General features: G+C 62.1%; 3 protein-coding genes across 8 annotated transcripts; 1 reads left to right on the top strand and 2 right to left on the bottom strand.

The window, feature by feature from the left end:
• Positions 1-1,490: 1,490 nt before the first annotated feature.
• Positions 1,491-5,309, bottom strand: UQCC4 (ubiquinol-cytochrome c reductase complex assembly factor 4). The gene is made up of 2 exons (XM_070567093.1): positions 2,467-5,309; positions 1,491-2,391 (listed from the first exon to the last, which is right to left on the bottom strand). The coding sequence occupies exons 1-2, from the start codon at positions 2,949-2,951 to the stop codon at positions 2,019-2,021; spliced, it is 858 nt and encodes a 285-aa protein (XP_070423194.1). The 5' UTR covers positions 2,952-5,309; the 3' UTR covers positions 1,491-2,018.
• A 6,237-nt stretch (positions 5,310-11,546) lies between these two features.
• PERCC1 (proline and glutamate rich with coiled coil 1) lies at positions 11,547-12,607 on the top strand. The gene has a single exon (XM_070567064.1). It carries the CDS (start codon positions 11,643-11,645, stop codon positions 12,465-12,467), a length of 825 nt encoding a protein of 274 aa, XP_070423165.1. The 5' UTR covers positions 11,547-11,642; the 3' UTR covers positions 12,468-12,607.
• A 694-nt stretch (positions 12,608-13,301) lies between these two features.
• Positions 13,302-22,090, bottom strand: CCDC154 (coiled-coil domain containing 154). 6 transcript variants are annotated; one of them, XM_070567060.1, is made up of 18 exons: positions 21,705-22,090; positions 21,508-21,605; positions 21,168-21,384; positions 20,891-21,077; positions 20,627-20,667; positions 20,203-20,298; positions 19,626-19,749; positions 17,619-17,720; positions 17,415-17,543; positions 17,217-17,341; positions 16,759-16,885; positions 16,533-16,670; positions 15,254-15,373; positions 15,094-15,170; positions 14,569-14,686; positions 14,054-14,140; positions 13,561-13,748; positions 13,302-13,443 (listed from the first exon to the last, which is right to left on the bottom strand). In XM_070567060.1, the coding sequence occupies exons 2-18, from the start codon at positions 21,515-21,517 to the stop codon at positions 13,317-13,319; spliced, it is 2,013 nt and encodes a 670-aa protein (XP_070423161.1). In that variant the 5' UTR covers positions 21,518-21,605; positions 21,705-22,090; the 3' UTR covers positions 13,302-13,316. The 6 variants fall into 6 exon arrangements, with proteins under 6 accessions (XP_070423161.1, XP_008530679.2, XP_008530681.2 ...); XM_008532457.2 differs by having other exon boundaries at positions 21,920-22,029; XM_008532459.2 differs by having other exon boundaries at positions 13,580-13,748; positions 21,920-22,028.
• Positions 22,091-22,838: the final 748 nt, after the last annotated feature.

Below are 22,838 nucleotides of genomic sequence, written 5' to 3'. Positions count from 1 at the left end.
TTTTTGGGGGGGATGCACAGCACTGCCAGCACCTTCCAACCCTGCTCAGCAGCTTAGAAGATGCGAGACCAGTTAACCTCCTCTTCCTTGAATTTTTTCTTAAACAATTTTCTCCTCCTTCTGCCCAACAATTTCTCGTGTCCCGAGTCACTGCAGCTGCTCTGGTCTAGCACGCCCACCCTGGTCCGTGCCCTCTCCAGTCCTTCATGGGTGCTTATCTGCGGAGTCTGTGCCAAGCACCCTGGGAAAAAGAAAAGCTACAGCCCAGTGGGGGAAATGAGACAAGCATACCAAGAAAACAGTTAATAATAAAAGGATTTAAATAACAGTTCACCTATCCACCTGCTCTGCTGCCACCCCTGAAAAGCCCAGGTGTGGGAGGGTCTGCCCACACTGTCACCTGCTGGCCTTGGGTCTGTCTTTTGCTCCTGATAAAGCCCATCCGTGTCTGGGGCATGAACTCTGGAACTGGAAAAGCCCTCACCGACAGCCACCGTGGAGGCACTCATACTGCTGCCTGTGGTATGAAGTGTCATCAACAACAATACAGCCCCCCTTGTGTTTCTGAAAGACCCTAAGTCTAGATACCCCCGAGAACCATCTGGCAAAGTAAACAATGCAGTGTTCACAGTGGTGCAGGATTACTGGCGTTTCTGATTCTCTTCTTTTTGGTTATTACAATGTCTAACTATTCCAGATAAATCCTATTGCTTCTGTCATGAGAATTACTTCTAATTAGAACAAAAATTCTTCTCCTTAGTTCTTCTTTGTTCCTGCAGGAGCCAGTGAGGGCAAAGTAAGGGTTCAAGTTTGAATGACTGTTGCTCAAACAAAATAGCTCACAGCCAAACAGGTCACAAGCAAGCCAGGCCAGAGACACGATGCCTCAGTTCTTTGTTCCTGCTGGCACTGACAATGCAGGCCGAGCCATGACTAGGTCCATCTTTGCAAACCTTGGTCTCTCCATCTTTAAAAAACGAACAGCCTAGTGCCAGCCCCAGCTCCCTGACAGGTGCAATTTACCAGGGTGTGTCTGACACTTAGAGCACTTCAGGGAGAGGCCTTGTGAGAAGCCAGTGTCCTGGCATACAGCCAGCCGTCCTCAAACATCTGAGTGAGAGAAACTGCCAGTTAACTTCGCCACCACAAACCGGCAGAGATCAAACCTTCCCCTAGAAGCTTAAGTAAATAAAATCTTCCCTTTGTGCATCTTGTATTTAATTCAGAATTAAGCAGGTTTGCTGTTAAGTAGTACCTAAAAGACATATCCTTTAGTACCTAAAATATTGCCTGTAATTTGTCGAAAGAAATACTCATCCGTTTTATTCTACTCGGAAAGTTGTTGCCTTGCTAAAAATAAGTTTGCAGAGAGCTGCGGAAGGTCATCATTTCTGGTGTCCTTTGATAACGTATTCCACGATTTACATTTAAGTTTCTTCCCTCAGTTCCCACTCTGGGAGAAAAAGAAAAACAAAGAAATTGAAAAAGGATTAAAAGGCTCCCTTTCTTTTTAATGAGATGCAAAGAAGGGGGGATTGGCTTAATTCCACATGATCAAATTAAAATTTATTGTTAATTTGTCAGTTTGTAAAACTAACATCAATTTATACACACCACAGTACATCATAAAATAAAAAGTTTAACTCTTCTACGAGTTACTCTGTCTCAGAAAGCAAACGACCCGCAAACTGGATTACAAGTGTCACCAGAATTGCTCCGGAATATGACAACCGTTGTACAAAGACGGCACAAATCCAAGAGCACACGCGGCAACCAGAACCTTCCCTATGGCTCTGCAAAGGCTTTTGGACGCATTCGATGGGCATCAAGTATCAGGCGGGGAGCCGGTTCCGACCTGCTGAAACTCCGCTCCACCTTCACCGGGTCCGCGCGGCCAGGTGCGCCATCCCGTCCTTCAGGCTGGGGACGCCAAAACCGGGACAGAAACGGGCTAACGCGGCATCATGGCCCGAGGGTGGCCTGCTTGTTCCCTCGCTGCCGGCCCCACGGGCAGCCCGTCAAGTTCTCGCCCCCGAGGCAGCCGCGGCTCCAGCCTGCTCAGCACGGTCGCCCGGCTCCGGCGCCTCCTCTTCCAACACCCGTCTCAACCAGCGGTCCGCGGTGGTCTCCTCCCTAAAGAAGCACCAGATGACCAGCACCATGAGGGACAGGCTGAAGGGCAGCACCCTCCTCCAGGGCCGCTGCTGCTCCTTTCCCAGGGAATGCTCCACCGTCCAGCGGGACGGGTTGGCTGTGCTGGAGGAAAACTGAATGGGGCGGTTAGGGTCGTCCTCTTCCTCGCTCTCAGCCGCGGGCGCCCGAGCCCGGCCCCCGGGCGGCGGATGCAGGCTTCGGGAAGGCCAGCGCGCGAGCCTCAGCGCTCGGACGGCCCTGGAAGACAGGGAGAGTGAGCGCGCCCACCCGCCGCGCCCGCCCTCCGCCCCGCCGAGCCCGCGCGGAGCTCACCCGGCCGCCGGCGCCCGCAGGACGCGGCTCATCGCGACCCCGGCTCCACGCTCGGCGCCGCGGCGCGCCGCTCGCGTCACTTCCGTCGCGCGCGCGAAACCGGAAACCGGACGCTGTCCCAGGCCTCCGCTCACGACTACAGAACGTGGGCCCAGTCGCGCAGCGGAAATGACGCGCCTTCTCCGGCGGCCTCTTCCGTCGCAGGTGCGGTCCCGGGAGAGCCGCCGAGGCATGGCGGGAAGTGTAGTTCTCCGCCGGCTCCAACAAGCAGCCGGTCCCTGGGCTGCGGCGCCGGGATTGGGGCCGGCACGGAGGCGCGGGGCGGGGTGGGGCGTGGTCCTCGCGAACTTGGAGCGGGTCTCCTCCGCCGGCCAGGCTCGCCCGAGATCGGCGCTTCGGCCCCCGCCGCGCACCCTTCCCGCCGTGCCGGCGCGGGTCCTGGACGCCTCCTCCCGCGGCCTGCGACGGCGCCTGGCTCTCTTCATAGGACTCCAGCCACAGCAATGGTCCTCTCCATTAGTGTCTCCACTAGGAGGGGGCCTCGAGCACAGAGCCTACCCGCCGGTCCTCCCCCCCGCGCCCGGGGCACCCGGCGTCCAGCACCCGTCCCCACCTGCGTCCTGGGCCTTCTGCTGCCCCGCGCCGTGCAAGAGGGGCCCCGTCTACACCCGGAGCCGCTCGGCCGGGATGGGCAAACTGCTCGGCAAGACAGGCTTGCTCAGCCCCGGGGCCGCGACCCCTCACCCAGCGCAGCAGGGCCCGCCAGCAGCTCTCTCGGAGGCCGTCCCACCCCCGACACATCCCCCTCCCCAGGCCGGCGGATTCCCATGTGCGCGGCCCAGCCCGCCGTCCTCTCTGTGGCTGAGGCTGCCCCGTGCTCCTGGGGGCCTTCCCGTCCCTCCACCTTCAGGAGTCAGACTGGGAGGTGTCCCTCAGGCTGTCCCGGAGCTCCCGGCTCTGCCCGGTTCCCCAGTCGTCTTCATAGGTCAGCTGCTGGAGCCTCCGCCCTCAAGGCAAACTGGCCCTGGCTCTGCCGAGTCCTCCTGTCTGAAGGCCACATAGGGGCATCCAGGCATCCCCACGGACTCTGGGGATGTGTTGGGGGTGACTTGGTGACAAAATCAGAGCAGGAGGCCACTTTGTGAACTGTAATGTGCTGCCTGCGGAGTTCAGCAACTCTGGTTCTGGAGTGCCCCTCTCTTGCACCTTTCTTCTGGCCGGAGAAGCACCAGACTTGGGACCAGTTCTGCGCCCCCTAGGAACTCTCAAGACATTAGGGCAAGGGTGGCGGGCTGGAGGTGTTCTGAGCCCAGCAACATCTGGGAGTCCTCCCCACTCGGGGAACCCTGGCCCTGGATGCCCATCGGTGGCTCAGCTCCCAGCCATGACTGTGTTCAGAGCTGCTGTGTCAACAGAAGCACCTGTGTGCCCAGGTCCTCCTCACTGGGCCCTACCCCACCTGTTCCACCCCAGAACCCCACCTGGAGTCACTGCCAAACCAGCTCTCCCACAGGAAACCCCAGGAACACCCACTGTGAGCAGGAGAAGGGGCCTCAAAAGTGTGGGGAGGATGGGCCAGAATCATCCTGGTATGCAGCCTGGAGGGCTTCCTGCAGGAGGTGAAAATCAAACAGTGCTGAGGTTAGAAGTGAAGTTGACTGCAGCTGATGCAGCCACCTGGATGGGATGCTTTAGGGTATCTGGGCACAAGCTCCCCAGGACAGCAGAGGGGAGGCAGAGCTGGGAGGTGAGGGCGGGGTCTGGGTCTTCACCCCAGGGCGGGGCAGCCTCCCAGGGCTTAGAGGGGCCACTAAGCCCATCTCAGTCTGGGTTACTGCCTCAGATTGGTGACAGAAATAAGACGCCCTGGACGAGCAACTTAACCCCTCGAGAGTCTGCTTCCTCCACTGTGAAATGGGCATCTCGTGTCCTTCAAGGACCGGCTGTACGCCTGGGAAGCCCTTGGCGGGTCCCTGGGGCAGCTGTCAGGATTGATAACGGGACTGCATGGAAACGTCCATCCATCCCGAGGCACTGCCACCGCGTTCCTGGGGCGCTCTGCTAACAACGTGAGCAGATCCATGTGTCCAAACCACCCGCTCTGTCCCCATCTCCAGCGAACACTTGGTCTCTGTTAGGGGTGAAGGCACAATGCAGAGGACATGGGTCCTGTGGAGTCTTAAGAAGACAGCAGCCCCTGACCTCCGGGAGCTGGCCTGGCGCTCACAGCTGGGGTCTCCTGTTGGACATAATTTCAGAGAACATCAATATTGGTCCAGGCCACACTGTGACCGTGATGTCTTAAGACAAAACAAGACCCCTCTGTCACACCTGAACATACACCAGACATGGACATGACCCAAACCTCAGAAAGACCGAGCACCCCCATCCTGGCTGGCGAGAGGGACAGCCACCTTTTACCAACCACGGCTGGAGCCTCGCCTCGCCTGCCCCCCTCCTGGATGAGATGTGTTAAGATGCTGCACTGGGCTGAAGGGGTCCCCCCAACTTCACGTCCACCTGGAAGCTCAGCATGTGACCTTTTTTGGAAATAGGGTCTTTGAGGATGTAATTAGTTAAAATGAGGTCATACTGGATAGGGTGGGCCCTAAATCCAAGGACTGATGTGCTTACAAAAAGAGGAGAGGACAGACACACACAGGGAGAAGGCCACGCGAAGGAGGCAGAGACTGGAGTGACGCCCAAGACTGCGGGTCCCACTAGAAGCTACGAGAAAGGCCTGGAACAATCTCCCCCGGAGCCTTCGGAGGGAGTGTGGCCCTGCTGACACCTGGGTTCCGGATTTCTGGCCCCCAGACTGTGAGAAAATAACTTTCTGTGGTTTTAAACCGCCCAGTTTGTGGTCCTTTGTTGGGGAGCCCCAGGAGCCTGGCACAGACCCCCAGTCAGAGGCCGCCTGCTTCCCGACAGCGTCGAACCCAGAGCAGAGCCCCTCACCCAACGCTGGCTGGACCCACTGTCCTTAACGCCTTCCTACTGAGACCCACGGCCGCGCTGTGCCCTCTCCCTCACAGCAAGGAGCGTAAACCCCCCTGTTCAACCATAGGTGTGTCCCGGTGGCCTTGGGCTGGAGGGCAACGATGGCCCAAATGCTATGGTTTCTTTGACCCTCTGATGCAGTGGAGCCCCGAGTGGGGAAAGCCACAACCGGATACGTCCCGGGGCCCCTGTGTCTCCGGGGCCCTCCCCTCCCTGAACCGGCAAGCCCCAGCCAGGCACTCGGTGACAGGTGCCTGCACTGTCAGCGCTGCCAGCTCTTGTCCAGGTCCCCCTCACCTCCCCTCCCCCCCCCCCAACCCCTGGGGCATAAACCAACACCTCAGCTTTCATTATCTCAAAGCACACAGAGAAACCTCACACGAGGCCTAATGTCCCACTAATGGGCGGGGAGGCTGCAGCCCTTGTGTGCCCAATGGCGGGAGTAATTTACTGTAGCGCCACTTGAGAGCTGACATATTGGAGCTATTGATTTTCCCCGGGAAGATCAATATGGGGTGCGTGGGGACAGGCAGGTCCACTGCCTTCAGAAGAGCAGAGCCTTTCTCCTGGGACTGAGACCTGACGACAGGGGTGAGGGCTGGCGGGGGCAGGGGGCACAGAGCTCCACAGGGCCCGACACCACCCGCAACGGGAGGCCGTGGGAACAGATGCTGGGACATATGCTCGGCCCAACCCTGGCAGCCTGAGTGCCTGGGCCCCCAGCCCCACTCCAGGGGCCCCAATGGGTGGCCGGGGCTTGGGACACCCGTGCCACTCGGCCTGGGCCTGACTGGCTTCCCAATATCGGGCTGGACATGTGTGGGCAGTGATTTTGGAAAGCGTGTCTCTCCACTGACCCAGGGTCCTCTCAGGCTGCCGTCCTCCAGCCCCACTCCCCAGGAACGAAAGGTGGAGTTCAGCCTCACCTGCCAGACTCCTGGGTCCATGTGAACATGGCTCAGACTCAGGAGGGGAAAGGAAGGGGATGGTTCATTGACATCCCTCCTGAGACCCCAGGTCTGCTTCTTACAACTGTCTCATGCCTGTCCCCCGCCCTCCCTCCCTCACACTGTGCCTTGTGGGGTCCCATCACTGGTTGCTGGGACTTGTGCTCTGGCACCCACCCTGGTCTCCGGTCTCAGGCCTCCCTTGTCCAGATGTCTGCCCCGCGCTGCACTGTCCGTGTTCCTCGTCCCAAACACCTATCTGCTCGTTTCTCCCCCACTCTAGAATTCTCTGTTCCAGGCTGGAGTCTCCTCCTTGGTCTCTGGTCAGGCAGAGAAAAACATTGGGATTATGCCAGCAAAGAAGGACAAAGGGCTGGCTGGCTGTGGACAGTCTTCCCGTGGCTGGCACGAGCGGACCATTTGCGGGACCCAAAGCCCCAGCTCCACGGACGGGGGGCCTAAGGTAGAGACCAGGATGGAAGAGCAGCCTGTCGGGTGGGGGTGGAAACCACGGCCCTCGAGAGGGAGCAGGCCCTGGGGGTGGTGACCATCAAGCGCCCTGCTCCCCACGAGAGCCCCATCCTCGCACTGAGATTTGGTCCCAGTGACAGAGGGAAGAACCGAGTGTGCGGGCCGTCTTGGCTCCCTGTGGCCGGGAGGAAGGTCCAGGAGGTCCTGCAAGCCACTCAGACCCCTTTCCAGCCGACACTTCCCGCTGTGAGTGTCCTGTTGCTGCTGTAACAACAGGGCACCAACGGAGGGGCTGAAAACAACACAGATGTATTATCGTGCAGTCCTGGAGGTCGACATCTGCGGGGCCACACTCCACTGGCTCCCGGGGAAAATCACTTCCTTGTGTTTTCCAGGTTCTAGAGGCCGCTCCATTCCTGGGCTCGGGGCCCCGTCCACCCTCAAAGCCTTGGCCCTCTGCCTCCGCGGTCACACTTCCTCTCACTCTGACCCCCTGCCACCCTCTTACAGGGACCCCTGTGATGACAGTGGACCCACGGGATAATCCGGGGTCATCTCCCATCTCGGCGTCCTCACCTCTGCCGGGTCCCTTTGCCATGTGAGGTGGCATGTCCACAGTTCCTGGGGATTATGGTATGTATGTCTTTGGGGCCATTGGTCAGTTGACCACAGGGGTGTGGGCTCTGCCTGGGTCTTTTCCAGGCTGTCGCCTCTGCTGGAACGTCTTCACTTCCTGCAGCTTGGCTGGGTGAGCTGAGCTCCTGCTCCCATCACTGCCCTGCGATCGACCTCCTTCATGAAGCCCCCTCCTCTGGTCACCCCGGGGGCCGGGACCTTCTCGAAGGCAGGGCTGCGTCTCATCTTCCTCAGGCCACCCCCACTGTCCAGGTTGGGCCACTTCGGCAGGCTGGAGGCTGAGTCCAAATGCTCTCCTGGGGCCTCCACGCAGCCTGCACATCTCATGGCCCCTGTGGCCTCACCCCCTCGGGGCTGAGCAAGGTGGAAGTCCACTAGCAGACCCCGGGCCTGTCTCCAGCCCCTTCACAGGCTCCGGCCCTGACCTTCCCCGACGATCAGCAGGGGGCACTGCGGCTACAGCTGGGGCAGCTGTGGGCCCCTCCCCTGGGGTCCAGCCTGGGTCCTGGGCCATCACTGCAAACCCCCTGGGCCAGCAGGGAGGCAGGGGCTGTATCTCGCAGAGAGGGAGCCTGGGGCCCCAGCAGCCTGGGAGCCACCTGGAACCCCAACCCCGGGCCTCCCAGAGGTCTTGGCTGTGCTGGGTCAGAGGGAGGCCAGCAGCACCACTCCACGGCCAGGACCTGGGCAACAGTGTCATCGCGCCCCAGAGTCTCTGGGCAGAACCCTAGCCATGCCTGAAGTCAGTCTCTTGGGGACCAAGGTCCAATGCGGACTGGACTCACAGGTCTGCGCTGTGGGCTGCCGGGAGGGCTGGCACTCGCACCCACAGAGCTGGCATCCCTCCCCTCTCCCTGCAGCCTGCTCCTGGGGCCTGCAGTGGCCCTGCCCCTCGCCACCCCTCTCCTTGGTCCTGCCCCAGGCAAACAACCTGGTTCTGAGACATCTGCCATGTGAAGACCCACTGATGGCAGGCCACCAGCCTGGCCCAGTGCAGATCTCATTCTTGGGGTGGACCTTGCCATTTCCTGGTCACTCCCCCAAAAGCTGGGGGTCCTGACTTTGGGTCCAAGCACTGAGCACCTGTGTTGGGCCCTCCACATGCCCGAGTAATGACTGGCAGCAATCAGCATGGCAGACTCGCCCACCGGCTCCCACTTGCAAGAAAGGCCTGGGTCCCTGTCCACATCCCACCTGTTACAGAGTGTCACTAGGTAGGAGAGGCACCATCCCTGCTTGAAGGACGTGGAGCCTGGAGCTGAAGGGCAAGGACCCAGGGAGGGGTGGAGTGGCATCCACATCCTCCTGGCCCCATGGATGGGTGAGCCCACACGTCTGGAAGGCAGATCAGGAACCATGTGTGACCGTGGGACCCAGGGCCAGGCACATGCCAGGCTGGGAGGGGCTGCTGTCCTGTCCTCAGAGCCTGGCCCACCAGCAGTGGCAGCTTTGGGAGTCACAGTGAATGGGACTCTGGAGTCCTCCCAGTGGGCATCTCCAGGGGCCACATCTGGTGAGTGACAGGTAGGGGCCACAGTCACATATGGAGGGCCCTTATTGAGCTGAATAGTGTCCCCCAAAACTTGTGTCCGCCTCAACTTCAGAGTGGAACCTTGTGTGGAAATAGGGTCACTGCAGATGCAGCCAAGGGAAGGCGAGGTCAGAGTGGAGGGGGCCCTGAGTCCAGTGACGGGCATCCCTGCAGGAGGAGGGAAACGTGGACACAGACACCCGTGGGGGGATGGCCATGGGATCACAGGGAGAGAGACTGGGATGATGCAGCTACAAGCCAAGGAATGCCCAGAGAGCCACGGGACGGATTCCCTCCAGGGCATCCAGAAGGGACCAAGCCCCACCCCCCCCATGCCTTGACCTTGGACTTCTGGCCTCCAGACCATGAGAGTATCCCTCTCTGCTGTTCTCAGCCCCAATTTGTGGTGATTGGTTTACATGGGCCCCAGGACACTCATCAGCACCACAGGGCAGGGGCTGGGCACCAGGGAGGTTGGGGCGTTGGGGAGCCACAGATCCTCTGGGGTCCTGCTGCTGGTGTCGGTTGTAACCCATCGGGGAAGCGCAGTGAGGACACCCCACAGGCAGGTTCCATGGGGCTGGAGGTACTGAGCCCTCAGAGGAAGGCATGGGAGCCAAAAAAAGAAGCAGAGAAAGGAGGTGCCCTCTCAGCTTGGCCCCTGGGGACAAAGCTCTGTGAGCGGTGGGGGAGCAGGGGTTCAGCTGGATTTATTGCAAACGCACCTGCAGCTCTGGGACTGCAGGAGGGGCTGGGCGGGAGCTCCAGGGGCCTCACTTGCATGAGCCCCTCCCCTGGCTGGTGGTCCCCAGCCTCCCTCTCTTGGCCTCCCAGGTCCTGCGGCCGTCCCGGAGCCCTGTTCCCTGGAGCACGGCAGAAGCAGGATGTCTTCTAGAGAAGGCTACTCCAGAAGTCAAAATAGCATGAAATTTAATTTTCCGCCTATTTGACAAGGCTGGGTCCAGGCCCCAGTGAACGGGGAGATAAGGGTCCTCTGCCGGGTGTGAGCCAGCTGGGACCGTGGCAAACACTCCACGGTCCCCAGGCAGGCCATACTCCCCCCGCGGGGCCTGGTTGCCGGGCGCTAAAGCAAACGGGCTCTGTTTGCCGGGTCTGCGATGACAATGCAGTCGCCAAATATTTGCCAGCCTGGCCGGCCGTGGAGCCCGCCTATAAATGCTTGAGCCCAGGTGGAGGTGGGCCTGCCCGGCGGGAGCTGCAGGCCTCAGCAGGTAGGAGTCAGGCGGGAGGGTGCTGGTGGTAGCGGGGGTCTGGCTTCCTCCCCCTCCCTTCTGCTCGGATGGTCTTTGGAGACCACCCACCCACTGCCAGGTTGCCAGCAGGGCTGGGCCATCAATTAGGCGTTGTTGGGGCAAGCACAGGCTTGGGGCAGGAAGGGAGCTAAGTCTTGGCTCCCCAGGAGCGACTATCGCCACGGCCCAATGCTGGGGCCACGGGACACCCCGGCAGGGAAGATCAGGAGGCCAGAGTGGCCAGAGGGGGACACGGAGAGGGGAGGCCTGGGCTGCTCCCCGCCCTCCCAGGTCGGCCTGACTCTGCCTGACGCCTGTGCACTCACCCGGCCCCCTCAGGGGATGAGGTCAGGTTATTTTCTGACAAGCAGTGAGCCCCTCTCCCTCTCTCAGCACCACCTTCCCTTTCTTCCTCCCTCCTGCCTGGGGCTCTTGCCAGGAGGCCAAAGGGCTCTCCCACCTGCCTCCCCGCTCAGCCCAAGGGGCTGGTGGCACTTGTCTTGGGGGTGGGGGGGTGCTCCGGCATTCAGAATCAGCCTATCCTATCAGTCACTTCCCAAATTCCACCCCCGCTCCAGTCCTGTGAGCCCCAGGCCCACACGCCTTCCCCACCTCCCCTGACCCCACGAAACCCAGGTTAGGCATGCCCGAGGTGTCCTCTCTTCCACCAACCTCCCCCCACTGGGAGCAGATGAAAGCCCGGGGCATGACAGCGTTTATTAAAATTAGATGGGACAGGAGCACTAACACCGACTCTGAGCATCCCCTGGAGCCCAGGAAGCAGCTGGCTGAGGCAGCAGGCCCAGCTCCTGGGCTCAGTGTGGGCATCTCAGGGACGAAGAACCCTTCCAGCCCCAGGCACCATGTGACGGGCCGAGGGTCCCCCTCTTCCATCTGGCACCTGAGCCGAGGACCGGAGCAACCCCACGCTGGGATCAGTCTCCGGGCTCCAGGGCCCCAAACCCACCAGCACCCCACCCCTGGGCCAGGTTCCTTCCCACCTCCCCTGCTTTGTTCCCCAGTCTCGACTGTTCCAGCAGCACTGTCCCCTCACCCCGCCTCCCTGCGTCTGCCAACCACCCCCTTCCTCTGGCCGGAGACCGTCCCATGGGCTCTCCCCCTCCACTCCTGCCATGCCCACCCACCCAGGGTCCCATCACACACGGTTTCTTCCAAGCTCAGTGCCCTCTCCAAGCACAGGCGGCCCCACAAGCCTGCAGTGACCCATTCCCTGGGGAGAGATGCAGGCCCTGACCACTAACCTGTCCCTTCTCCACCTCCCTCCCCAGCTGGCGCCTGCTGCCCCGGAGGCCCCAGAAGCTCGGCGGCGTGGAGGAGATGGCCGCAGGCGTGATCCGGCCGCTCTGTGACTTCCTGCTGCCCCTGCCATCCCATGGGCCCTTCCCGCCCTCAGACCCAGAGCCCCCAGACACTTCAGAGGAGGAGGAGGAGGAGGAGGAGGAGGAGGAGGAGGAGCAGCAGGAGCTGGAGGTTGAGGGGCCAGGGGCCCGCAGCCCAGCCCCCCAGAGTTCAGGTTGGGCCTCAACTGCCCCAGAAGCGGTCCCTCTGGATCCGAGCGTCCCCGAGACGCCGCTGCGGCTGCTGCAGTTTTCCAGGCTCATCAGCAGTGACATCCAGCGCTACTTTGGCCGCAAGGACAGGGGACAGGACCCAGATGCCTGTGACATCTATGCCAATGGCCGCCTGGTGGGCAGCTCAGCCGGGGAGCTGTACTGTGCCGACCTGGTGCGCCTGGCCCAGGGTGGGCCCCCTGATGACAGCGTGGCTGCCGAGCCCAGGGTCCGCTTGCCCGGGGGTCCCCAGGGGCAGGTGCGGGGGCCGGGCCTCGGTGGGGCCAGGGCGCAGCCGCTGGGGCCCCTGGCAGAGCTCTTCGACTATGGGCTGCGGCAGTACCCGGGGCCCCGGGCATGGGCTGGCCGCCGGCTGCGGCTGGAGCAGAAGTACGGCCACATCACCCCTATGACCCAGAGGAAGCTGCCCCCCTCCTTCTGGAAGGAGCCAGCGCCCAGCCCCCTGGGCCTACTCCACCCAGGCACACCAGACTTCAGCGACCTGCTGGCCAGCTGGTCAGCGGAGGCCGGCCCCGAGCTGCCGGGTGGAGGTGCCCAGGCCCCGGAGGGGGTGCAGCTGGCCGAAGCCTAGTGAGTGGGCTGGGGTCAATGGGGGTGAGACGGAGGCAGCAGGCGTCCAGACTCTCCTGATCCCTCTCCTGGGAGCCCCCCGGGGCCCTCCAACCAGGGTGGCCACTAGCAGGACAAACCAGCTCAGGCGGGGACTTCTCAGGCCCAGGAAGAAGGGCTGGGCTCATCCTGGGGCCTGGAGCTGCCACAACCAAAGGCCACCAGGGGAGGGAACGGGCAGGAGCCACAGTCCTGGCCACCCTGGCCCTCGGCCCTCAGAGCTCTACCCACAGTGGGGAGGACAGGGCAGGAGCTGTGGCCTCTTGGAGGCCATGGGCTCAGTGGGTGAACACATGGTGCCCCCCACTGGGCAAGGCTCATTCTCCATCCAGACCACTGCCCTCCTCACTGCCCATCCCCCTGGCTGGCCCCAGCACGGCGCCTCCGCACAGTCCCGCAGCAGGTGGCTACAGCAGAATGAGCCGAGGGTTTTCATGGACCGGCAGGAAGCGGGGGTGCTGCCCGAGGGCATAGGTGAACACGCTATTTGCTCCCTCCATGAGGGCAGGGAGAGCCACTTCCTCCCCAGGCACTGCACAGCCGGCAGCCATGGACCCCGAGGCTGGGCCACCTGCCTGCTAGGGGGCCCAGCTGGGGGTGAGTGGGGCTCCCAGGCCACTGTGCCTGTTGGTGGGAAGCCCCAGTAAAGTGGGTGGGCCTGGGGCTCAGCTGGCTTGGGCAGAAAGGGGTTCTGGGAGTCTGGGGACAGACAGGCTCTGGGAAGGGTCCCCTTGGTCACTCCCACTGCCTGTGGCCTCCTGACCCCCTGGGTGGGAATTCTGGGCTCTGACAGGAGCAGGAGCTGGCACATTTATTTCTGGGAGAGGGGCAAGGACGTGAGCTGTTGGGCAGGCTCCCAGCTGAGGGACTTCTCCAAGACCGCTCTTGGCCTCCGCTGGGCCACCAGGCTCAGGAGGACCGACTTCCACCTCAGCCACCTGCTCAGAGATATGGCTCACGGCTCCTGGATCCTGCCTCTGCCCACTGCCCTCGGGGCCTCCCCCAGCCCCGAACCTGGACCTGGAGGGGTCTCCAGAAGGCCCCCCACTGCTTACCTCACGGCCTGATACACACCCCAGCGGTTCACGGGGGCCACCTCGCTGGCGGCCACGTCCTTGATGAAGAACCGGTGGCTCACCAGCGACACGAGGACCCTCCTGCTGCCCGGCGTCAGGGCCCACGGGCCCTCCTCACTCCACAGGCGCATCATGCTCTCCCGCAGGGTGGCCATCTCCTCCGTGCGCTGTGGACGCAGTGGAGCATGGGGGCGGGAGGGGCGGACTGACGCAGGAATGCAGGGGGCAGGGGATGGGGGGCGACGGTGAATGGGGTTTATCTCCCTCTGGGCAAACCAGGGCCTTATCTGCCCAGAAACGCTGCCTGGGCCAGAAACGCAGACAGACGGACGGCCAGGAGCGGGCCAGGCTGGGAGGGGCAAGGGGAGGTGGGAGTCAGGCTCCACCAGAGGAAGGCGGCCACCCGCAGAGCCTGGGAACCCCGTGGAGCCACAGGGGCCGGGTGAGGGTCCAGCCTGGGGCCACCTCTCACCAGCTTGGTTTCTGTATTAAACCTGAGGTTCTGGACGGCCTTGTTGTCCCGGATGCTGTTTTCCAATTTCATTATTTGGTTCTGAAACTAAATGCGGCCCCCATTCGTGGGCATGGAAGTGGGGAGTCTACGGGCCTGGGGGCAGCCCCCCTCATTCACTCAGGGCAGGAGCTGGCCTGTGACACGTGGGTCCTCGCCCCTGGGTGGGATCCGGGGCGTGTCACAGCCCAATGAGAAGGTGGGACCCGGCTGGTGCTGGGGGCCGCTCCTTTCCCTGCAATTGCTGATGCCCCTCAGCATTTGGGGGCTCCACACAGGTGCCCCCACTTGGTATTCCTGGAGGCTGAGACATGCAGAGCCACCCAGCAGGACAGCTGGTTCTGCAAGTCTTGACGCCCCCGCATGAGGTGTCCTGGATCTGAGCCTCCCTGGGGCCCCATGAAGGGAACTGTCCTGTCTGAATCAGGTGACCGCCCACTCTCCTGAGTGCAAGGGGCGCTGGGGCCCGAGGGTACCGTAGTCAGCTTGCCCTGGATCTCGGCGATCTTCCGCCCAGGGTTGCCCTCCCTGAGAAGCTGCATGGACGACAGCACAGCAGCCAGCTCCTGCCGCATGGCCCCGAGCTCGAACTCTCTGTGGGCACAGGAGACAGGGGGCTGCCAGGCTCTAGGGGTTGCCCGGGAGGCAGGGTGGGTGGAGGGAGGAGGCCCTGGGCAGAGCACAAAGATGCTCAGCCTTGTCACCCCTCCAAGGGGGACTGGGGGTCCCCAGCAGGTGACAGAGGGAAAGGCTCAGGGATACGTGCAGGCTGCACCGGTGTGCACCAGACCCAGGCTGGGGAGGGGTCGGAGCTGCCACAGGTGCTGGGGGCTTGGGGAGGAGCGCTCTCAGGAAGCCTCACTGATGCACCAGGCTTGCTCTGAGACAGCTGCACCCTCCTGGGGAGGGGACCAGCCCTGCTCCTGATGCTCAGCAGAGCTCACTCCCCTCCCCAGGGACCACGGTCCTGCCAGGCCGTGGCAGGGGGCTCGGGCCCTCACCTGGTTTTGGCCTCGGCAGAGATCTTGAGGTCTGAGTCACTCCTGTGGAGGACGCACTTGTCGGAGACAGCCTCTATCTGAAACGAGGAGCCAGGGGCCAGCGGGCAGCTAAGGGGGGCACAGAGGGGCGGGGGAGGCTGCAGCCCCAGCCCTCACCCACCTGCCGGGGCAGGCTGTCCACTTTCTCCCGCACGTCCCTCAGGTGTGCTTCGGCCTCCTCCCGGCACCGGGCCAGGCCCTCCATGGATTTCCGCTCTGCGCCTTCCCACTCACTCTTTGCCTGGGACATGGAGACCCAGTGAGGGCCAGAACCCAGAGATGGAGAATGGACAGACAGACACATGGGGCCCACTGGAGCCAGTAGGACCCGAGACACTGGCACCCACGCAGTAGAGAGCTCCTGGACAGCATGGGGCCCCCACGTCCACCTCTGACTCCGAGCATGTCCACACAGACCACACGCAACCCCAGGAAGTCCTGGCCAGGCACATCTGGGGACAAGGTCTTCCCAGGAAGGGCCACCAGGCTGGGCAGAGCCACATCCATAAGAAGAAGGCCTAGCTCAGCCCCCTCCACATGCCAGCCCCACCTGCCCACGGGAATTGGTAGGGACTGGAACAGAGGGCAGACAGCCTGCCCGCACCCGCAGGAGAGGGGCTGCAGGGCAGGCCAGGGGGACCCAGCCCACAGCCAAAGGGTGTACATGTGCATCCACAGCAGCGCCATCCAATCGCCAAGAAGGGCAACAGCCCAGTGTCCGTCAGCTGACGAACGGATAAACCAGTCGGTCCACCCACACAGTGGAATTTTATTTGGCCATGAAAAGGCATGAAGCACTGACACACGCTAAAACACGGATGAACCTCAAAAACACGCCGCTCTGGGAGAGAGGGTGTGAGCTCGTTTCTGTGAAACATCCACAGAAGAGGCAAACCCACAGAGACAGAAAGCAGATGAGTGGGCACCAGGGGTGGGGGGCAGGAGGAACGACAGGGAGTGACCGCTAACGGGACAAGGCCTCCTCGTGGGGTGATAAAAAGTTCTACAGGGGCTTGTGCTGGTGGCTGTGCAACTGTGAATCTAAGAAAAGCCACTGCACTGTACGCTTTTAAAGGGTAAATTGTGTGGTGTGTGAATTAAACCTCAATAAAGCTGTTAGAAAAAAGGAGAAAAAAGAACCCTTGGGGCAGAGGCTGCCTCGCGGCTGGCTGAGTCCCCTGAGTGGTGGGGCGTCGGCCTCTGAAAGTTTCAGCAGCTGACCTCTGGCCTCTGGGGCTCAGGACCACCCTAGGCTTTGCAGACAGTTGCTGGGTGGGGGTGGGAGGCTTGGGATCTGCCGGTCAAGCCTCCACCCTCAGGGACGGCTGGGGAGCAGGAGGGGCGCCAGGACCCCACCTGTCTAAGCATGCCCTGCCCCGACGCAGCTCTGCTCTGCTCACCTCGCGCAGCCTCAGGCTCAGCGTCTGCTCCTGCAAGTCCAGCCTCCAGCTCAGGGCCAGGAAATGGTCACTCAGGTCCTTCACCTGCCTGGCGAGCTCAGCCACGGACACCTCCAGGGCCTGGCTCTTCTCTTGGAGCTGCGGGAGGCCAGGCTGAGTGTGGGTGCCTGTGTGGGGACGGGGGGTACCCTGCAAGGAGACCTGACTCAGTCCCTGACGCCCTCACCAGCTCCAGCACGCTGTGTGTCTCCTGCTGGGCCAGCTCGCCGGCCAGCTGCATGGCCTCCAGGTTCTCCTGCAGGTAGGCGGCCAGTTCCTCAGCCTGGCTTTCCTCCAAGTGCCCCTTGGCGTCCCTGGGGGTTGACGCCATCAAGAGACTGTCCCCCAGCTGAGGCTGGCCTGCCCCTCATTGCTGGGCCAGGGAGGGGAGCCTGGGTGCTGGCCCCAGAACCTTTTAGGAGAGCCCAAGGAGCAGAGGATGGAGTGTTATCACAGAGGCCACCAAGACAGGGCTGCGTCCACTGCTGCCACACAGGGTTCCCTTGTGAAAGACAGGCTGGTGGGGGGACACCAGAGGGCAGCTACTCTGCCCCAGGGTGCCCCACTGGGCCTGGTGCTGGGCTTGGGATGCCAGACTCGGGGGAGAAGGGCCATCCCCGTCCACCCGGCCTGACCGACACCTACCGGGCCTTCTGCTCAGCCAGCAGGACTTGGTTCAGTGACACCTGATTCTGCTGCACGAACTTGGTCAGCTGGACCACGGCCTTGTCCAGGCCCTGGCACTGCTCCAGGAGGTGGCATTCTTCCTGCTACTGTGTGGAGGCGGCCTTGAGACCTGCGCCCCTGGACACCCCAGCCCACGCCTAGCCCGCGGCCACCCACCTTGCGCTGCCCCCACAGGGCCTGGACTCGCTCCTCCTCCAGCTCCTGGAGCTTCTGCCACCTGCTCTCCAGCTCCTCCCGCAGGCCGCTCTCCGCCTTCAGCCTAGCGCTCTCCGAGGTCTTCATTCTCTGTGGGGGGACCACCCCTGTCTGTTCGAGCCCGGCGAGTGCAGGCGGCCAGGCCCAGCTGCCCACGGCTCCCACCTTCTCGAGGGCCAGGAAGCTCTTCTGCAGGAAGCCGCACAGCTTGGCCTCCCTCCTGAGGAAGCGGAGACTCATCTCCTCTCCGAGCTTGGTCACCTGGGCCTGCGGAGGGAGGTCCCCGTGGTCACCGTGCAGCTTCCGTGCTGGGCATCTTCCTTGCCACGGCCACCCCTGACCACTGCGCCCTCATGGGCTTGGTTGTTTTCTTGCCCAACTATCTTCATCAGAGGATAAGTGTCCACTGCTGTCCCTGAGCCTGCCAGAGCCCGGCCCGCTATACCCTCCTGAGGAAGGAAGGGCAGGGACCACATGTCCCCACAGAGGGCCAGGCACAATGGTTGTGAATGTCTGAAGACCGAGCTCCCGTGGGTCCAGAACACACTTTGTGCTCTCAGTGACCACCAGATGCCACCCAGGGAAGGTGGCACAGCAGCCACCAAATCACACCCAGAGCTGGGAGCCTCTGGCAGGGAGGCCAAATGCATGTCAGCACAAACTTGTGCACATGTACACACATATATGCACATGTGTGCACACAGTCATACAAAAGCATGCACACTCAGACACATGTGCGCATATAAATCCAGCGCATCCACACACACACATGCACACAATGCACACAATGCCTACACTCCCACACACGCGCATGCATGCACACGCCCTTGCCCTCTCTCCCTCCTCCACATCAGCTCCTTTTGTGCTGCACCAAGGTCCTGGGGGAGCACTAGTGGGGAGTCAAAGCCCAGCCAGGCCCTGTCTCCTGGCTTCACACACCCGCAGGACAGCAGGCCCTGGCACAAGGCACCTTTTCTGCAGCCACAGAGCCCTCCCAGGGCCAGGAGAGCTGCCTACAGCCCACAGAGCAGCTGTACCCTAAGCCCCTACCCCATGTGGGAGGACCTAGGGCAGGGGTCGGCAAGATCTCGCTGTAAGGAGCTGGAGAGTAGATGTTTTAGGTTTATGGGCCACAGGCACTCGGTCCCAGCTCCTCAGCCCTGCGGTACCAGTGCAAAGGCAGCCGTGGACAATATGGGTGTGGCTGTGCGCCAATAAAACTTTATTTACAAAAACAAGTGGTGGGCCACAGTTTGCTGATCCCAGCCCTAGAACGCACTCAGGGAAGAGGCAGGCACCCCATGAGTATGCCTGGCATGTCAGGAATCCCTGGGCCCAATGCTTTCTGGAGATCCTGGGCCGGCAGGAGGCAGGAAGCCTCTCGATGGAGGGAAGACACTAGGTTCCCAAAGGGCAGCGGGAGGGGACGCCACCGAAGCTGGGCAGCCGAGCTATGTGGGCAGCAGCTGGAGAGCACTCGGTCCCCTGCCTCCCCTCTGCAGTGCAGGCCCTGGTCTCTATTTGCAGAGCTGAAGAGGCCAGGTCTGGAGACGTGCCTGCCTAGTCCCCTGTACTTCCTAGGGCCATGCGCGAGGGAAAACCACCCCAGCCCGGGACCGGCCCCCCAAGAGATGCGTCTTCAGGAAGGAAATTTCTACTTCACCCAGAGGGAAGCACTGAGATTGAAAATAGCCACAGAAGGGCTTCAGGGCTACGATGCTCTGCTTCCTGATCTGGGTGCTGGTTATGCGGGGAGTGGGGAGCAGAGGCTGAGATGGCGCTAATGAGGGGACTATAATGAAGGCCACACTCCATCTCAATGCTGCCCAAATCGGCAGCCACGGGCCGTGCGTGGCCACTGAGCATTTGAAATGTGGCTCACATGATCGAAGAACTGAGTTTTAAATTGTCTAAAACGCTGGCTAATTTCAATATGCAGAGCCATCTGTGGCTAGTGACTGCCGTATTGGGCAACACAGGACTGGGGTTGCCCCTCAGGTCTGGTCACATGGACAGAACCAAACAAATTGCTGGAACAAGGGAAGAACCACCGACAGGAAGGAGAGGGGCTGAGCAGCATCGGGGGCTCTTCTAGATGGACCCTCTTGCCGGCCACTCAGCTGGCTGCACGGATGCCAGAGCCCTGTCCGGCCCAGCCTCCCTCCAGGGTACCTGCATCCTGGCCACCTCGTGGTCCACCCTCTGGCTAGCTTCCTCCTGGCTCTTCTGCAGGGCACCACAGGCTGCCTCCCGATCCTGTTCCTCCTGCTCCAGCTTCCCAGTCAGCTTGGCCAACCTAGGGGCAACGGCCACAGGTCACAGCAGTACAGCCAGCTGGAGGGCCTGGCTGGGGAGCCACAGGGAGGCTGGCAGGGCCCCTGAACACTGAGTCCTTCTTGGGCTGGGGCCTGCATCTGGGGGTCCTTGGCTGACTTCCAGGCCAGTGGAGCAGGAGGTATACAACCTGCCCTGGGCAAACAGAGAGGGCAAGGTGCTGAGGTCCCTCTCCTTCCCAGACGGTGAGAGCTGGGTGCCAGGTGGGCATGACTAATGGGGAAGGGCAATGGGTGGGGGTCCTGGGCTAAACTCTCTTTCCCCCACAGAGGGTCCACAGGGGGTTTGAGGTCTCGTCAACCAGCGGCTTGGCACCGAGGGCCGGAGAATGCTTGCCCTGCCTTGGTGACTCCCACACGACCACACACCGTGGGTCCAGAGACAGCCCCCCGGGAGGGAGGCGGGCAGCGCCCACCTGAGGCTGGCCTCCTGCTTGGCGCCCTTCCGCTCGGAGTCTTGGAGCGCCTGCTTCCTCCTGATCTGGGTCAGGGCCTCCCGGACCTCCACCAGCCTGCCACACAAGAGCCGCTTCTGCCCCAGGCCTGCCCAGCCCACCCTCCTGGTGGCGAGGAGCAGCCGGAGCAGGCTAGGTGGCGTTTGGGAGCTAGGGGCCCAGCTGGGGGGCCGCAGCAGCAAGCTTCCCCGCTCCCAGGCCCCTGTGGCTGCTGAGCTCTTACAAACCCAGACCTGTCTGAGTCAGGCAAGATGTGTATTTCTTACCTGAGCAAGACAACTAGCGGGGGGAAACGAGGCTGATGCCTCAGCTGGGGGGCACCTGTCACAGCTTTCCCAAAGCCCCTTTCCCTCCCACGAAGGCCTGCACCACAGGTGTGGGGTACCTCTTGTCCAGGGCCTGCATCTGGTTCTGGAGGCTGGGGAGCTGCAGGCAGGAGGGTGTGGGCTGAGCGCAGGCCTGGGGTCCCCACAGCCCAACCAGCACAGACACAGGGCGCCGGAGCTGGGCATCAGCGATTCGCTGGGCTCCAGGCCTGGGCAGCAGGGGCTGAGCTGGGCTCAGGGCCCAGGAAGCAGCTGCCCTGACATCGGGAACAGGGGAGCCTGGCCTCTGGGTGGGGGCTTCCTCCTGGCCAAGGGTGGCTCACCTCGCAGGCCTCCTCAGGGCCCCGAGCCACTTGCAGCCCCTCCTGCTGCAGCCTCTTCAGCTCTGAATCTTGCAGCTGCACGCAGGCGCGCACCTGGAGCAGCTCCCGCAGCAGCCTCAGCATGGAGTGCTCACAGCGGTCCTTGTGTCCCCGCAGGGACACCACCTCGGCCTGCAGGTCAGCCACCCTGGCCGGGGCAAGGTGCCGGTCGGGTCAAGCCACGCTTGCTGGGAGCTGACAGTGTGGGTGGCCCGTCCCTGCTCCCCACGGGGCTCACCACTGTTCTAGCTGCTTCCAGCGCTCGGGGGTGTCCTGCTCTGGGACAGAGATGGTGGATGTCTGGCAGCTGGGCTCACACCTGCCTGAGATCTCCTCCAGACTCAGGGCCTCAGGGCTGTCTAGCCCCTCCTCTAGGAGCCCCAGGTCCTCCAGGGTGATGGTGCTCAGCTGGGAGGGGAGCGAGGCCCCCAACGAGGGATTGCTACCAGCCAGCTCTGCAAGAAGGCACCTTGGAGCTCACCCCTCGGCCTCCTGGGCCAACGAGGGGTGCCAGCTCGCAGGTAGAGCGCGGGATCACACGCACCCAAACCCCTGCAGCAAGTGCCCAGCGAGCTCACCTTGGCTCATCCTGCTGTCACACAGCCCGGCCCAGGGAGGCTCAGCTCTCGTTGCCCCCCAGCAGGAAGCTCAGGTTCCGAGAAGTCCAGGCCCCTGCCTGAGGACACACAGCACTGTGCAGGAGAAACAGACACCCCGCACAGGCCCTCCCCTGGACTGTTCTCCTGGCTCTGGCCCAAGTTGGCCCATGGCTCACCTGATACGGCTTCACCAGCAGCCCCCACCTGAAGCTCTGACTACTGCCGAGGCCTTGGGCCTAGCGCCCCATGGCTGCCCAAAGCTGGACACCAGGGCACTTGGGGCATGGGGGTGGGGCGGGGTGGGAGGTTCGCGGATGGAGGCAGGGAAGTCAGGGGCTGGAAGGCCCTGGAGGAGCATGTGGGGTGTGAAGAGGTGGGCTCATGCACTCACATCTTATCTCCTTCCAAGACAATACCAAGGTGGCAGAGGAGCCGCTCGGCAGGGGGTCCTCCTGGAACCTTCCTTCCCTCACCAGAACCCTGTGAGTTCACACCCCAACTGCCAGCGGAACCTGAGCCCTCAACTTTCTCCTTCCTGCAAGGCCTCACCAACCGCGCGTTTCTGGAAGGATCTGAGGGGGCACCCTTCAGTCGGCTGGTGGAGGAGTAGCTGCGGGCCTGTGGTCAGGGTCAGGAGGCATGCCCAGAAGCAATTGATGGCCCTCTGGTCATAGCACCAGAGCAGGGAGGCCGGGAGCCCCAGTCTGCACCCCAAGAAGAGGCCCCATCCCAGAGAGGGTGCTGGCCTCACGTGTGGGCTGTACCGGTGACCTCAACTTTTCTAGCAGCCACAACAAGAAAGTACACAAGTAAATCTTAATAGTCCATTTTATTTAACCCAATATACCTAAAACATTCTCATTCCAACATGTGATCAGTACGAAGATGTTAGTGAGATGAAGAAAATGCATTTTCTTCACACCAGGTCTTCAGAGCCCAGTGTGGGCTTTCACTTCTCACTTCAGGCCAGCACGGACACGGCCCTGCGCCCTCCCCGCCTTGTCACCCAGACTTGCCCACCGAGGGCTGGACGGGGGCTTCCCTGTGACAAGGCGCACGTGCCAGTCAACCTTCGTCCAGGGGGTGCCTTTCTAAAGCCACCATGACACGGCCCCACTGCCTGTGGCCACACCACACACCTCGGGACCCAGCAGGTCAGGGAAAACGAAGACATGCAGAGCAGCGTGCCGACCCAGGGGAAGCCTTCCCACCTGTCCTGGGCACCCGAGCTTGGGGACAGGGAGTGGCCAAGAACACGGGAGGAGGGAAAGTGAGTCTTCCCTGTGGGCCTCTGTGGCTGCCCCAGGAGC

Source organism: Equus przewalskii, chromosome 12 (genome assembly GCF_037783145.1).
Source record: "Equus przewalskii isolate Varuska chromosome 12, EquPr2, whole genome shotgun sequence".
In the NCBI taxonomy this organism is placed as follows: domain Eukaryota; kingdom Metazoa; phylum Chordata; class Mammalia; order Perissodactyla; family Equidae; genus Equus; species Equus przewalskii.
Note: the sequence above shows the minus strand (reverse complement) of the source record. Positions and strands in the feature narration are given on the sequence as shown.

Coding starts and splice junctions, on each gene's coding strand:
- UQCC4 (XM_070567093.1), bottom strand. CDS start 2,951: ATGAAGAGAGCCAGGCGCCGTCGCAGGCCGCGGGAGGAGGCGTCCAGG. Junction 2,392..2,466: donor CTGCGGGCGCCGGCGGCCGG/GTGAGCTCCGCG, acceptor CCTGTCTTCCAG/GGCCGTCCGAGCGCTGAGGC.
- PERCC1 (XM_070567064.1), top strand. CDS start 11,643: ATGGCCGCAGGCGTGATCCGGCCGCTCTGTGACTTCCTGCTGCCCCTG.
- CCDC154 (XM_070567060.1), bottom strand. Junction 17,342..17,414: donor CCCTGTGGGGGCAGCGCAAG/GTGGGTGGCCGC, acceptor TCCACACAGTAG/CAGGAAGAATGCCACCTCCT. Junction 14,141..14,568: donor TCCAGGGCAAGCTGACTACG/GTACCCTCGGGC, acceptor GGCCGCATTTAG/TTTCAGAACCAAATAATGAA.